At 44.7% G+C, this 16,958-nt stretch overlaps 1 protein-coding gene across 4 annotated transcripts in view; it reads left to right on the forward strand.

Annotated features, from left to right (window-relative positions):
• DYSF (dysferlin) overlaps positions 1–16,958 on the forward strand; it is a 317,692-nt gene that overhangs the window by 184,823 nt on the left and 115,911 nt on the right. For all 4 annotated transcript variants that reach the window (XM_075855618.1, XM_075855599.1, XM_075855606.1 and 1 more), the window contains exons 33-35: positions 5,051–5,232; positions 6,677–6,817; positions 16,293–16,322. In XM_075855618.1, the coding sequence (XP_075711733.1) occupies positions 5,051–5,232; positions 6,677–6,817; positions 16,293–16,322 (353 nt within the window). The remainder of the gene's footprint in view (positions 1–5,050; positions 5,233–6,676; positions 6,818–16,292; positions 16,323–16,958) is intronic.

Here is a 16,958-nt window from a genome sequence, read left to right on the forward strand (position 1 = left end):
CAGGATAATGACACACTGACACTTGGGTACAGGATAATGATACACGGACACTTGGGGTACAGGATAATGACACTGACACTTGGGGTACAGGATAATGATACACTGACACTTGGGGTACAGGATAATGATACACTGACATTTGGGGTACAGTATAATGACACTGACACTTGGGGTACAGGATAATGATACACTGACACTTGGGGTACAGGATAATGACACTGGCACTTGGGGTACAGGATAATGACACTGACACTTGGGGTACAGGATAATGACACTGACACTTGGGGTACAGGATAATGATACACTGACAGTTGGGGTACAAGATAATGATACACTGACAGTTGGGGTACAGGATAATGATACACTGACAGTTGGGGTACAGGCTAATGATACTGACACTTGGGGTACAGGATAATGACACTGACACTTTGGTTACAGGATAATGACACTGATACTTGGGGTACAGGATAATGATACGCTGACACTTGGGGTACAGGATAATGATACACTGCCACTTGGGGTACAGGATAATGACACACTGACACTTGGGGTATAGGATAATGATACACTGACACTTGGGGTACAGGATAATGATACACTGACACTTGGGGTACAGGATAATGATACACTGACACTTGGGTTACATGATAATGACACTGATACTTGGGGTACAGGATAATGATACACTGACACTTGGGGTACAGGATAATGATACACTGACACTTGGGGTATAGGATAATGATACACTGACACTTGGGGCACAGGATAATGATACACTGACACTTGGGCTACAGAATAATGATACACTGACACTTGGGGAACAGTATAATGACACTGACACTTGGAATACAGGATAATGATACACTGACACTTGGGGTACAGGATAATGACACTGACACTTGGGGTACAGGAAAATGATACACTGACACTGGGGTACAGGATAATGACACTGACACCTGGGGTACAGGATAATGATACACTGACACTTGGGGTACAGGATAATGACACTGGCACTTGGGGTACAGGATACTGACACTTGGGGTACAGGATAATGATACACTGGCACTTTGGTTACAGGATAATGACACTGGCACTTGGGGTACAGGATAATGACACTGGCACTTTGGTTACAGGATAATTATACACTGACACTTGGGGTACAGGATAATGGTACAATGACACTTGGGGTACAGGATAATGATACACTGACACTTGGGGTACAGGATAATGATACACTGACACTTGGGGTACAGGATAATGATACGACACTTGGGGTACAGGATAATGATACACTGACAGTTGGGGTACAGGATAATGATACACTGACACTTGGGGTACAGGATAATGATACACTGACACTTGGGGTACAGGATAATGATACACTGACACTTGGGGTACAGGATAATGATACACTGACACTTGGGGTACAGGATAATCATACACTGACACTTTGGTTACAGGATAATGACACTGACACTTGGGGTACAGGATAATCATACACTGACAGTTGGGGTACAGGATAATGATACACTGACACTTGGGGTACAGGATAATGATACACTGACACTTGGGGTACAGGATAGTGACACTGGCACTTGGGGTACAGGATAATGACACTGACAGTTTGGTTACAAGATAATGACACTGACACTTGGGGTACATGATAATGATACACTGACAGTTGGGGTACAGGATAATGATACACTGACAGTTGGGGTACAGGATAATGATACACTGGCACTTGGGGTACAGGATAATGATACACTGACACTTGGGGTACAGGATAATGATACACTGACACTTGGGGTACAGGATAATGACACTGACACTTTGGTTACAGGATAATGACACTGACACTTGGGGTACAGGATAATGATACACTGAAAGTTGGGTTACAGGATAATGATACACTGACTCTTGGGGTACAGGATAATGATACACTGACACTTGGGGTATAGGATAATGATACACTGACACTTGGGGTACAGGATAATGAAACACTGACACTTGGGTTACAGGATAATGACACTGATACTTGGGGTACAGGATAATGATACACTGACACTTGGGGTACAGGATAATGATACACTGACACTTGGGGTACAGGATAATGAGACACTGACACTTGGGGTATAGGATAATGATACACTGACACTTGGGGCACAGGATAATGAGACACTGACACTTGTGGTACAAGATAATGATACACTGACACTTGGGCTACAGAATAATGATACACTTACATTTGGGGTACAGTATAATGACACTGACACTTGGAGTACAGGATAATGATACACTGACACTTGGGGTACAGGATAATGATACACTGACACTTGGGGTACAGGAAAATTATACACTGACACTTGGGGTACAGGATAATGATACACTGACACTTGGGGTACAGGATAATGATACACTGACACTTGGGGTACAGGATAATGTCACACTGACACTTGCGGTACAGGATAATGATACACGGACACTTGGGGTACAGGATAATGACACCGACTCTTGGGGTACAGGATAATGATACACTGACACTTGGGGTACAGGATAATGATACACTGACATTTGGGGTACAGTATAATGACACTGACACTTGGAGTAGAGGATAATGATACACTGACACTTGGGGTACAGGATAATGATACACTGACACTTGGGGTACAGGAAAATGATACACTGACACTTGGGGTACAGGATAATGATACACTGACACTTGGGGTACAGGATAATTATACACTAACACTTGGGGTACAGGATAATGACACACTGACACTTGGGGTACAGGATAATGATACAGGGACACTTGGGGGACGGGATAATGACACTGACACTTGGGGTACAGGATAATGACACTGACACTTGGGGTACAGGATAATGATACACTGACACTTGGGGTACAGGATAATGACACTGACACTTGGGGTACAGGATAATGATACACTAACACTTGGGGTACAGGAAAATGATCCACTGACACTTGGGGTACAGGATAATGACACTGACACCTCGGGTACAGGATAATGATACACTGACACTTGGGGTACAGGATAATGATACTCTGACACTTGGGGTATAGGATAATGATACACTTGGGGTACAGGATAATGACACTGACACTTGGGGTACAGGATAATGATACACTGACACTTGGGGTACAGGATAATAATACACTGACACTTGGGGTACAGGATAATGATACACGGACACTTGGGGTACAGGATAATGATACACTTGGGGTACAGGATAATGACACTGACACTTGGGGTACAGGATAATGATACACTGACACTTGGGGTACAGGATAATAATACACTGATACTTGGGGTACAGGATAATGATACACGGACACTTGGGGTACAGGATAATGATGGATTATTTTTCCTCGTGTATCCGTGGAGCTTCCCCTCAGTGTCAGGACTCTTGTGGAGCCTCCAGTGGTTCTTCTCTTGTATCTCCGGATCTTCTTCTTGCTCTTGTCCTTTGACTTCGATATTTGCCTTTGATTCTGGTTCTTGGCGTCGTCTCCTGGTTTCTTTTTTTGGTTATTTTTGTGGTGGCTCCTGATTTTGTCTCTGTCTTTGTCTTCAGGCTTCAGTCTGGTGTTTCTTGAAGTCTACTCTGACGGCTGCATTTTGGGGATCGTTATACGGCCAGTCAACAACTCCATGCTGGGTTTAGGGTATAAAACCATGAAATTCCGAAATTTCTGCGCCTTATAACTATTTTATGGATATTATGGATGGGAATGTAGCAATAATTTATGTTTACCGCAGAAGTTTTGCCGGGTGGTAGACGCCCCTGACGGGTAGTTGCCAAATCTGTTCATGCTGTAATCCAGGCAGCGACTTGTTCTCTCGTGTGATTGTGTTAGCAGGCGTCATGATGGAATAAAAAATATATATATATATATATTTGTATTTTTAGAATTATCTATGAAAGAGGAAAGTTTTTCGTTTTTTTTCTTTTGTGGGGCTTGAAATCGAAATTCCCTTTTTTGTATGTTTTTGGAGTGTGGGAGGAACAAACAAACTCCAAGCAGATGTTGTCCTTGGTCGGATCCAGGACCCCAGCACTGCAAGGCAACAGTGCCAACCACCGAGCCAATAGATACCACTCAACCAGCAAACTTTCTACTTTTATGGCAACCAGGATACAACACTTGGCTACTAGTTAGATATGAGTCACGACTCTAGACCGGTAGCCTGTATGTTCTCTGAAGACCAAGACGTTGACATAAGAGATCAGAGGGTCCCTCCAGCCTCCCTCGGGGGGAGTTCTCATTCATACAATGATTATTTTGGGCAATGCTTCCGCTGTTAGACTGATAATTATTTCCTGAATGCTCAACAATGGCCGTGCTGTTATAATCCTCCGGCTCCGAGCAGTGATCTCATCCCGCGTGATTGGCCGGACTTGGAGTTTGTGAAGTTGGAAGAAGCCAACGACAACATCCATTAAATGCTACAATGCAGAATTGTGATGGCTGTGTAAACATATGGTACATACGTGTGACCCATTCATGAGGAATAATATCCTGTCACCAGTCAGGGCAGGAGCACTCGCGAAATACAATTTACTGAATGGAGAAAAAGGGGATTTGAATTTTTTTGCCAAATGGCTGATACGAAGTCATATAAAGTCCAGCTTGAGTTCTGTGACCTTCCTAGTTTCATTCAGTTATGTAAATGATCTGTATACTTTCGCTAAATAAATACAGATATACTGATATAGCAGAGTTTAATTTGTACTTCCAGTCTGTACATTGTTCTAGCTGTTTCCGTCAGTGCCAAAGACTTTGACCGTCACATTCAAACTCCTCATAGCCACTGTCCGACCCCCACCGATCCAGGTGATAAAGGCCTTTGGTTCGAATACTCCTTTAAAGACAACTCCCCTATCCCCTTTCATACTTACCTTTCTCTGGGCACCACCAATGATTCATTTTAGAATTGTATTTTTATACTTGTGTATGAACTTTTTGAACAATATGAAGTGTAATGTTATGTTCCCCTCGCTATCATTATCTTTTCTGCTGTCATTATAGACCCCTATGCCATTGTATCCTTCCTGCATCAAAGCCAGAAGACTGTGGTTGTGAAAAGCACCTTAAATCCAACGTGGGACCAAACCCTCATCTTCCATGAAATCGAAATTTTTGGGGACCCTGCTATTGTGGCTGAAATTCCCCCCAGTATTGTGGTGGAAATTTACGATCATGACACCTATGTGAGTGAACTTTCTGTCAACATTTCACATGACTCGTGATTTAGCCGGTCATAGACTCTAGGGGAAGATTTTCTGGCTCTTTTAAGGGTCATTCGGCAAACGTATCACACTGGACCTCCATTAAAGTTGACCTATGGCGCTCTACTAGAAAGAGTTAAATAGTTGAAAAAAGACTCAGGTCCATGAAGTCCAACCTAAAATTCTACCATGTTGATCCAGAGAAAGGCAAAAACTCCCATGAGGTTGATACCAATTGTCTCATTAGGGGAAAAATTCCTTCCCGACTCCAATTCTGGCAATCAGAATAAATCCCGGGATCAATATCCCATCTCCAGAATCAGGTACTCATAAATTATAATATTATATTTATTAATAAGGGCATCCAGGACCCTTCTGGAACTTGCTTAATGAATCAACCACCACAATATCCTGTGGCAGAGCGTTCCATAGTCTCACCGCTCTTACAGTAAAGAATCCTCGTCTGTGATGATGGTGAAACCTTCTTTCCTCTAGACGTAGGCCTAGGTGTAAAAAGATCATTAGAAAGATCTCTGCAAGATGTTCACATTGGTCTACACTAACATATAAGGCCCCAGTGAGATTTGGACTCACGGTCACCAGTTTATAAGACCAGTACTCTAACCACTGATCTATGAAGCCGGAAATGTCTGGAATTTTGACACACCCATAAAAAACGTATATACCTCTTATAAGGAATGTTTGTCATTGGCCTAAAGCTCAAAAACGGAACCGCCTTCAGGGCAATACAGGTGGTTCTACTGTCGGGGACCCAGGTAAACAAGTCCCAAATGGGGCGGTCCCTCACATGTCAGCTCTCACTTGCCACCAAGTAGTCATCGCATTGGACCTGCACATTGGCCCTATTACTAAAGTGCATATTAGTAAAACCACACAAGCCCCAATTATTCTTATGTTTCCCCGTTCTATCAGGACCCACCAAATATGTGGTGTGGAACCAACTGATCCATGGGCCATGTGTTGGATTAAGGATAACATAATTTTTATACTGGAAAAGTAGCATGTTATCCCCAGACATGTCCATCTAAAGAAAACAATGGCATCCTAGATGGAGAACAGGAGGGTAGGGTGTCCTAGGGGTCATGACCATTTGTCTATATGGGGCCCAGATAGTACTGATGGCAGCCGTGCTCTAGAACAACCAATGGTTACCACAAAAATTCCAAAAAGTTACAGCTTGGCTAATGGACTTTCATCCAGTGTCTATGACCAGCTTAAGATTGTATTGGGTTTCTGTTTGTGTAAAGAGAATATTTCGACACCATTTATCTGGGATTAAGGATGGAGCTATATATTGGCATGTTGGGACTGATCAGTGTGCCACTACTTGTAGCACAGGGCCACAATGAATACTTGAGTTAAGACTATTTGACCTTCTTCTGATTACTAACGTCCTGTCATGTAGGGTGCCGATGAATACATTGGTCGTTGTATTTGTAAACCAAGCCTGGAACGTTCTCCAAGGCTTTCCTGGTATCCAATCATGATGGGAGAGAAGAACACAGGAGAAATGCTAGCTGCCTTCGAGCTCATCCAAAGAGAAAAGGTAAATATGTCAAATCGAATCTTTCAACCCATTATACTAGTCAAGATGCCATTGTGGTCAATGGGCTCCGGTGCTTGGCAAGTGGAGCTAAGAAGCGAATACCGTCCTTCAGATCACACACAGCAGGGAAGTTTGAGACTGTTTCAGATTCCACTTGTCCAGATCTGAGAATATTGCTTTGCTGTAGGTTCACACATCTAAAATCCTCCGAGACGGAGAGGTTGCCCAGTGTCTAGACCCTTCTGCCAGCTGGTTATTAAAGCCTATTGACATTGGCTGTTTTCACTAGTCTACTGGCTGCAAAATGCTGCAAGGAAAATGTAGGGTAGGCGAACGAAGACATAGAAAACAGAACATTATTGGAAATTATATGAAAATACATATTTTATATATAAAAACAACATGCAGCAGTCTAGAGCAATACTGAGTATGACTGTTGATGAAAGACATTGCCTCTTACATCATCATGAAGTCATAACTTGATGTCTCCACATTTGTGGGGTGCAGCAGAGTGGTCGATGAAATTTTGTTCTGCGGCACACGCAAAAATAATAGTTGTTACGTGTGATTGTTGTATCTCGGACTTAGATTTTATTTAAGAGAAAATATTTCTGTAAAATCCATCAGGATTTTCAATATGTTCCTTTATTGGGACAGTCAGAGGAATAACTAAGCAACCACTATGCTCTGGTCTTAATGACCAGTGTAGATACCATTAGTGACAATTATGAGATTGTTCTACAGGATACACTGATCTGCAATAAAAGTTACCATACAGAAAAAGATTTTTCCTTCTCATTCTGAGAAAATATTACTCAGTATTAATAAATATTACTATGTTATTTCACTTCTGGCTCGACTATGTAATGTTCTCTTCCTTTATATAGAGGAAAACATGGCTGGTCTTCTGTACAGGAGGATGTGGCTGGTCTTCTGCATGGGAGGATTTGGCTGGTCTTCTGTACAGGAGGATGTGGCTGGTCTGCACGGGAGGATATGGCTGGTCTTCTGTACAGGAGGATGTGGCTGGTCTTCTGCACGGGAGGATGTGGCTGGTCTTCTGCACGGGAGGATATGGCTGGTCATCTGTACAGGAGGATGTGGCTGGTCTTCTGTACAGGAGGATGTGGCTGGTCATCTGTACAGGAGGATGTGGCTGGTCTTCTGTACAGGAGGATGTGGCTGGTCTTCTGTACAGGAGGATGTGGCTGGTCTTCTGCACGGGAGGATATGGCTGGTCTTCTGAACAGGAGGATATGGCTGGTCTTCTGTACAGGAGGATGTGGCTGGTCTGCATGGGAGGATATGGCTGGTCTTCTGTACAGGAGGATGTGGCTGGTCTTCTGTACAGGAGGATGTGGCTGGTCATCTGTACAGGAGGATGTGGCTGGTCTTCTGTACAGGAGGATGTGGCTGGTCTTCTGCACGGGAGGATATGGCTGGTCTTCTGAACAGGAGGATATGGCTGGTCTTCTGTACAGGAGGATGTGGCTGGTCTTCTGCACGGGAGGATGTGGCTGGTCTTCTGCACGGGAGGATATGGCTGGTCATCTGTACAGGAGGATGTGGCTGGTCTTCTGTACAGGAGGATGTGGCTGGTCATCTGTACAGGAGGATGTGGCTGGTCTTCTGTACAGGAGGATGTGGCTGGTCTTCTGCACGGGAGGATGTGGCTGGTCTTCTGCACGGGAGGATATGGCTGGTCATCTGTACAGGAGGATGTGGCTGGTCTTCTGTACAGGAGGATGTGGCTGGTCATCTGTACAGGAGGATGTGGCTGGTCTTCTGTACAGGAGGATGTGGCTGGTCTTCTGTACAGGAGGATGTGGCTGGTCTTCTGTACAGGAGGATGTGGCTGGTCATCTGTACAGGAGGATGTGGCTGGTCTTCTGTACAGGAGGATGTGGCTGGTCTTCTGTACAGGAGGATATGGCTGGTCTTCTGTACAGGAGGATATGGCTGGTCTTCTGCACGGGAGGATATGGCTGGTCTTCTGTACAGTAGGATGTGGCTGGTCTTCTGCACGGGAGGATATGGCTGGTCATCTGTACAGGAGGATGTGGCTGGTCTTCTGTACAGGAGGATGTGGCTGGTCATCTGTACAGGAGGATGTGGCTGGTCTTCTGTACAGGAGGATGTGGCTGGTCTTCTGTACAGGAGGATGTGGCTGGTCTTCTGTACAGGAGGATGTGGCTGGTCATCTGTACAGGAGGATGTGGCAGGTCTTCTGTACAGGAGGATGTGGCTGGTCTTCTGTACAGGAGGATATGGCTGGTCTTCTGTACAGGAGGATATGGCTGGTCGTTTGTACGGGAGGATATGGCTGGTCTTCTGTACTGGAGGATATGGCTGGTCTTCTGTACAGGAGGATGTGGCTGGTCTTCTGTACAGGAGGATGTGGCTGGTCTTCTGTACAGGAGGATGTGGCTGGTCTTCTGTACAGGAGGATATAGCTGGTCTTCTGTACAGGAGGATATGGCTGGTCTTCTGTACATGAGGATATTGCTGGTCTTCTGTACAGGAGGATGTGGCTGGTCTTCTGTATGGGAGGATATGGCTGGTCTTCTGTACAGGAGGATATGGCTGGTCTTCTGTGCAGGAGGATGTGGCTGGTCTTCTGTACAGGAGGATATGGCTGGTCGTCTGTACAGGAGGATGTGGCTGGTCTTTTGTACAGAAGGATATGGCTGGTCTTCTGTACAGGAGGATATGGCTGGTCGTTTGTACAGGAGGATGTGGCTGGTCTTCTGTACAGGAGGATATGACTGGTCTTTTGTACAGGAGGATATGGCTGGTCTTCTGTACAGTAGGATGTGGCTGGTCTTTTGTACAGGAGGATATGGCTGGTCTTCTGTACAGGAAGATATGGCTGGTCTTCTGTAGAGAAGAATGTGTCTGGTCTTCTGTACAGGAGGATGTGGCTGGTCTTCTGTACAGATGGATATGGCTGGTCTTCTGTACAGGAGGATATGGCTGCTCGTTTGTACAGGAGGATGTGGCTGGTCTTCTGTACAGGAGGATATGACTGGTCGTTTGTACAGGAGGATATGGCTGGTCTTTTGTACAGGAGGATATGGCTGGTCTTTTGCACAGGAGGATATGACTGGTCTTTTGTACAGGAGGATATGGCTGGTCTTCTGTACAGGAGGATATGACTGTTCTTTTGTACAGGAGGATATGGCTGGTCTTCTGTACAGGAGGATATGGTTGGTCTTCTGTACAGTAGGATGTGGCTGGTCTTTTGTACAGGAGGATGTGGCTGGTCTTCTGTAGAGGAGAATATGGCTGGTCTTCTGTACAGTAGGATGTGGCTGGTCTTTTGTACAGGAGGATATGGCTGGTCTTCTGTACAGGAGGATATGGCTGGTCTTCTGTAGAGAAGAATGTGTCTGGTCTTCTGTACAGGAGGATGTGGCTGGTCTTCTGTACAGAAGGATATGGCTGGTCTTCTGTACAGGAGGATATGGCTGGTCGTTTGTACAGGAGGATGTGGCTGGTCTTCTGTACAGGAGGATATGACTGGTCGTTTGTACAGGAGGATATGGCTGGTCTTTTGTACAGGAGGATATGGCTGGTCTTTTGCACAGGAGGATATGACTGGTCTTTTGTACAGGAGGATATGGCTGGTCTTCTGTACAGGAGGATATGGCTGGTCTTCTGTACAGGAGGATATGGCTGGTCTTCTGTACAGGAGGATATGACTGTTCTTTTGTACAGGAGGATATGGCTGGTCTTCTGTACAGGAGGATATGGTTGGTCTTCTGTACAGTAGGATGTGGCTGGTCTTTTGTACAGGAGGATATGGCTGGTCTTCTGTACAGGAGGATATGGCTGGTCTTCTGTACAGGAGGATATGGCTGGTCTTCTGTACAGGAGGATATGACTGTTCTTTTGTACTGGAGGATATGGCTGGTCTTCTGTACAGGAGGATATGGCTGGTCTTCTGTACAGGAGGATATGGCTGGTCTTCTGCACGGGAGGATATGGCTGGTCTTCTGTACAGTAGGATGTGGCTGGTCTTCTGCACGGGAGGATATGGCTGGTCATCTGTACAGGAGGATGTGGCTGGTCTTCTGTACAGGAGGATGTGGCTGGTCATCTGTACAGGAGGATGTGGCTGGTCTTCTGTACAGGAGGATGTGGCTGGTCTTCTGTACAGGAGGATGTGGCTGGTCTTCTGTACAGGAGGATGTGGCTGGTCATCTGTACAGGAGGATGTGGCAGGTCTTCTGTACAGGAGGATGTGGCAGGTCTTCTGTACAGGAGGATATGGCTGGTCTTCTGTACAGGAGGATATGGCTGGTCGTTTGTACGGGAGGATATGGCTGGTCTTCTGTACTGGAGGATATGGCTGGTCTTCTGTACAGGAGGATGTGGCTGGTCTTCTGTACAGGAGGATGTGGCTGGTCTTCTGTACAGGAGGATGTGGCTGGTCTTCTGTACAGGAGGATATAGCTGGTCTTCTGTACAGGAGGATATGGCTGGTCTTCTGTACATGAGGATATTGCTGGTCTTCTGTACAGGAGGATGTGGCTGGTCTTCTGTATGGGAGGATATGGCTGGTCTTCTGTACAGGAGGATATGGCTGGTCTTCTGTGCAGGAGGATGTGGCTGGTCTTCTGTACAGGAGGATATGGCTGGTCGTCTGTACAGGAGGATGTGGCTGGTCTTTTGTACAGAAGGATATGGCTGGTCTTCTGTACAGGAGGATATGGCTGGTCGTTTGTACAGGAGGATGTGGCTGGTCTTCTGTACAGGAGGATATGACTGGTCTTTTGTACAGGAGGATATGGCTGGTCTTCTGTACAGTAGGATGTGGCTGGTCTTTTGTACAGGAGGATATGGCTGGTCTTCTGTACAGGAAGATATGGCTGGTCTTCTGTAGAGAAGAATGTGTCTGGTCTTCTGTACAGGAGGATGTGGCTGGTCTTCTGTACAGATGGATATGGCTGGTCTTCTGTACAGGAGGATATGGCTGCTCGTTTGTACAGGAGGATGTGGCTGGTCTTCTGTACAGGAGGATATGACTGGTCGTTTGTACAGGAGGATATGGCTGGTCTTTTGTACAGGAGGATATGGCTGGTCTTTTGCACAGGAGGATATGACTGGTCTTTTGTACAGGAGGATATGGCTGGTCTTCTGTACAGGAGGATATGACTGTTCTTTTGTACAGGAGGATATGGCTGGTCTTCTGTACAGGAGGATATGGTTGGTCTTCTGTACAGTAGGATGTGGCTGGTCTTTTGTACAGGAGGATGTGGCTGGTCTTCTGTAGAGGAGAATATGGCTGGTCTTCTGTACAGTAGGATGTGGCTGGTCTTTTGTACAGGAGGATATGGCTGGTCTTCTGTACAGGAGGATATGGCTGGTCTTCTGTAGAGAAGAATGTGTCTGGTCTTCTGTACAGGAGGATGTGGCTGGTCTTCTGTACAGAAGGATATGGCTGGTCTTCTGTACAGGAGGATATGGCTGGTCGTTTGTACAGGAGGATGTGGCTGGTCTTCTGTACAGGAGGATATGACTGGTCGTTTGTACAGGAGGATATGGCTGGTCTTTTGTACAGGAGGATATGGCTGGTCTTTTGCACAGGAGGATATGACTGGTCTTTTGTACAGGAGGATATGGCTGGTCTTCTGTACAGGAGGATATGGCTGGTCTTCTGTACAGTAGGATGTGGCTGGTCTTCTGTGGATTAGAATATGGCTGGTTTTCAATGGATCAGAATGTGACTGGAATGTAGAGGAGAATATGGTGGTCTTCTGTACAGGAGGATGTGGCTGGTCTTCTGTACGGGAGGATATGGCTGGTCTTCTGTACAGGAGGATATGGCTGGTCTTCTGTACAGGAGGATGTGGCTGGTCTTCTGTACAGGAGGATATGGCTGGTCGTCTGTACAGGAGGATATGGCTGGTCTTCTGTACAGGAGGATATGGCTGGTCTTCTGTACAGGAGGATATGACTGGTCGTTTGTACAGGAGGATATGGCTGGTCGTTTGTACAGTAGGATATGGCTGGTCTTCTGTATAGTAGGATATGGCTGGTCTTCTGTACAGGAGGATATGGCTGGTCTTCTGTACAAGAGGATATGGTTGGTCTTCTGTACAGGAGGATGTGGCTGGTCTTCTATACGGGAGGATATGGCTGGTCTTCTGTACAGGAGGATATGGCTGGTCTTCTGTACAGGAGGATATGGCTGGTCTTCTGTACAGGAGGATGTAGCTGGTCTTCTGTACAGGAGGATATGGCTGGTCGTCTGTACAGGAGGATGTGGCTGGTCTTCTGTAGAGGAGAATATGGCTGGTCTTCTGTACAGGAGGATGTGGCTGGTCTTCTGTACAGGAGGATATGGCTGGTCTTCTGTACAGGAGGATATGGCTGGTCGTTTGTACGGGAGGATATGCCTGGTCTTTTGTACAGGAGGATATGGCTGGTCGTCTGTACAGGAGGATATGGCTGGTCGTTTGTACAGGAGTATGTGGCTGGTCTTCTGTACAGGAGGATATGGCTGGTCGTTTGTAAGGGAGGATATGGCTGGTCTTCTGTAGAGGAGGATGTGGCTGGTCTTCTGTACAGAAGGATGTGGCTGGTCTTCTGTACAGGAGGATATGGCTGGTCTTTTGTACAGGAGGATATGCCTGGTCTTTTGTACAGGAGGATATGGCTAGTCTTTTGTACAGGAGGATATGGCTGGTCTTTTGTACAGGAGGATATGGCTGGTCTTCTGTACAGGACGATATGGCTGTACTTTTGTACAGGAGGATATGGCTGGTCTTCTGTACAGGAGGATATGGCTGGTCGTTTGTACAGGACGATATTGCTGGTCTTCTGTACAGGAGGATATGACTGGTCGTTTGTACAGGAGGATATGACTGGTCTGTTGTACAGGAGGATGTGGCTAGTCTTCTGTACAGAAGGATATGGCTGGTCTTCTGTACAAGAGGATATGCCTGGTCATTTGTACAGGAGGATATGACTGGTCGTTTGTACAGGAGAATATGGTTGGTCTTTTGTACAGGAGGATATGGCTGGTCTTGTGTACAGGAGGATATGGCTGGTCTTCTGTAGAGGAGAATATGGCTGGTCTTCTGTACGGTAGGATGTGGCTGGTCTTTTGTACAGGAGGATATGCCTGGTCTTTTGTACAGGAGGATATGCCTGGTCTTCTGTGGATTAGAATATGGCTGGTTTTCAGTGGATCAGAATGTGACTGGAATGTAGAGGAGAATATGGTTGGTCTTCTGTAGAGGAGAATATGGTTGGTCTTCTGTAGAGGAGAATATGGCTGGTCTTCTGTGGATTAGAATATAGCTTGTCTGTGCCCTATTTGTTATGTTTTTTCTTCATTGTGAGGCGACATTTTCTCTGAATGGTTTTGTAAATGTTTGTATTAAAACCAATAAAAAAATTTATTTGGAAAAAAAAAGAATATAGCTTGCCTTCTGTGAATTAGTATGTGGCTGGTCTTCTATAGAGGAAAGTATGGCTGGTCTTCTGTGGATTAGAATATAGCTTGTCTTCTGTAAATTAGTATGTGGCTGGTTTTCTGTAGAGGAGAATATGACTGGTCTTCTGTGGATTAGAATGTGGCTGGTCTGGAAGGAAGAATGTGGCTGGTTTTCTGTAGAGGAGAATGTGTCTGCTCTTCTATAGATTAGAATATGACTGGTCTTTGTGGATGAGAATGTGATTGGTCGGTGCAGAAGCTTGTGGCTGCTGGTCTTCTCTGAAAAAAAAAATATGGCTGGTCTTCTCTGGACAAAAATGTGATTGGTCTTCTGTTGGGAAGGATATGGCTGGTCTTCTGTAGAGGAGAATATGGCTGGTCTTCTGTAGAGGAGAATATGGCTGGTCTTCTGTAGAGGAGAATATGACTGGTCTTCTGTGGATTAGAATGTGGCTGGTCTGTAGAGAAGAATGTGATTGGTCTTCTGTTGGGAAGGATATGGCTGGTCTTCTGTGAATTACAGTTTGGCTTGTCTTCTGCAGAGGAGATTGCAGCAAATTTTTAGTGGATGAGAATATGGCTGGTCTTCTGGGCAATGTACAATTTTATCTATGGAAGAGGAAGCTAATCTTCTTCTTTGTAGGAAAGGTTGTCTAGTTCTCTGTTTTGGACAATGCCGTTTTCCATAGAGGAGTATGACTCCTTTTCTTTTCTTGTCACTAGTCTTTTTTTGGAAGATAATTTTGTAAGTCTTTTTTAGAGCATGCTCTATTGTCTGCTATGACAGAGGATGCCTCAGTTTTTCTTTAGAGAAGAAGTTTGCTTATGCGGAGAAGTTTCTGGTCTGTGGAGGAGAATATGGCTGATTTATTTTATTTTTTTAAAGGAGAATGTAATTGTCCTTTTGTAGAGAAAAACGTTTTTGGTCACCTATAGAAGGGAATGGGCTTGACCTTTGGAGTAGAATGTTGTTGTCAATCTTCAGAGGAGACTGTTGTCCGTGGAGGTCCTATGGTCGGCGTATCTGGTCTTTTTCTGGGTAGCATCTTTCTTTGATTATTTGATGGACAATAATGTCTGATCTCTTGCGGAGGAGAATGTTTTTGTCCTTCTGTAGAGGAAAATATTGCCATTCTGTAAGGAAGGAATACTTCTGGTCTTCAGTGGATAAGAATGTTTGTAGTCTTCTTTGGATGAAAATGTTTCTGGTCTCCTGTAAAGAAAATATTGTTGGGGAATGTTTTTTTCTTTTCTGTGAAGCAGAACAAGATCTTCTTACGAGTAAAATATCACTTCTCATGAGCCGGAGAATGTTTTTGTCTTCTCTGGTGGAGAATTTCCATGTTTTCTATGGAGGAGATTATCTGTGTTCTTCTGTGGAACGTGATGTATCTGGTGCTGATGAATTTTTTTCTTCTTTGGAGAAGAATGTGGCTGGAGAACATAACCTACTTTATCTACTGTGAAGTAGAATATTGCCAATCTGTGGAGAGAAAGTTACTTGGCTATTTAAATGGTTCTCTAGTTGTCATCCCTTCAAAAGTCAAAACTTTATAACATTGGGTTAGTCCCCTTGCACATGGCAGAGCTATGTTTATGGAGCATGGACATGAAGTATCTGCACTTCTTATGCCACGGGTAGTCTAGTACAGTGACGCATTTCGCTTCCCCTTTATATGGTATCCAATGGAACATGGCATGATTTTTTAAGTATAGTATAGACTCCTATGGGTACATATTACGGCTCTGTACAACTCAGATCCATTATATAGAAGTGTAAATGATGCCTAATACTTGAGGCCAATTGACCAAATGATTAAGAGGCAGAAGAACAAGTTTTCGAGAGTGTTAAACGATCCAGTTACCCACCTAACACTCGACATGAATACGATTCTGCACAGGACCACCTATCATGAAAACAGCAGAATGCGTATATAAAACTTGTCTCCACGTATATATCTATACAGGAATAAGTTAATAGACTCATCTTTTTAAACTGTATGGAGTAATATTTTATTTTTTGCTTCATAGCCCGCTCTTCATAACATCCCTGGACTTGAGGTATGACCTATTTAAAGACTCTATTGTTAGTTTATGTCTGTATTTTATATATATATGTATATCTTACCTATTACTAACTGATACATTGTGTTATGCCGAGGGCAAGGCCTAAAGGGGCGGAGCATGACACAAGTATTCTCTGGTTCACCACTCCCACAGGCACTGCACAGCACACTGCATCAGTTATATACTTTGTGTATCAATTTCTGAGGGACTGCAAGATCTCTGCTTGCAGTCATTGAATGAGAACCGTTTATTGATTACTTCCAATCTACACTATAAAAATCCGTCCCGGACATGGGCTGATCACAAAGGTTCTCAGCTCATTTCAGTACAGTTATCAGAGCTGTGTCTTCTAATAAACCGAGCACCTGTGTGTCCATCACATGACCAAGATAGACCTTCATACACTAGAAGTAATCAATGATGTTTCCCATTCAATGACTGCATGCAGAGATCTTATAAACCATGAGGAACTGATACATAATTACAGTCCACACAGGCCATATCTCGTGGTAGCTTTGTTGTAATGTCATTGCGTGTGCCCTGCACTTGATTTCCTGTTCGTGGTAACGCTCAGTCTGTTTTTCGGGATGGAGTTCTGCATTGTAAGCGCTGATTTTACTCTTGTTTCTC

The sequence above is a fragment of the Rhinoderma darwinii genome, chromosome 1 (genome assembly GCF_050947455.1).
Source record: "Rhinoderma darwinii isolate aRhiDar2 chromosome 1, aRhiDar2.hap1, whole genome shotgun sequence".
Lineage (NCBI taxonomy): Eukaryota > Metazoa > Chordata > Amphibia > Anura > Rhinodermatidae > Rhinoderma > Rhinoderma darwinii.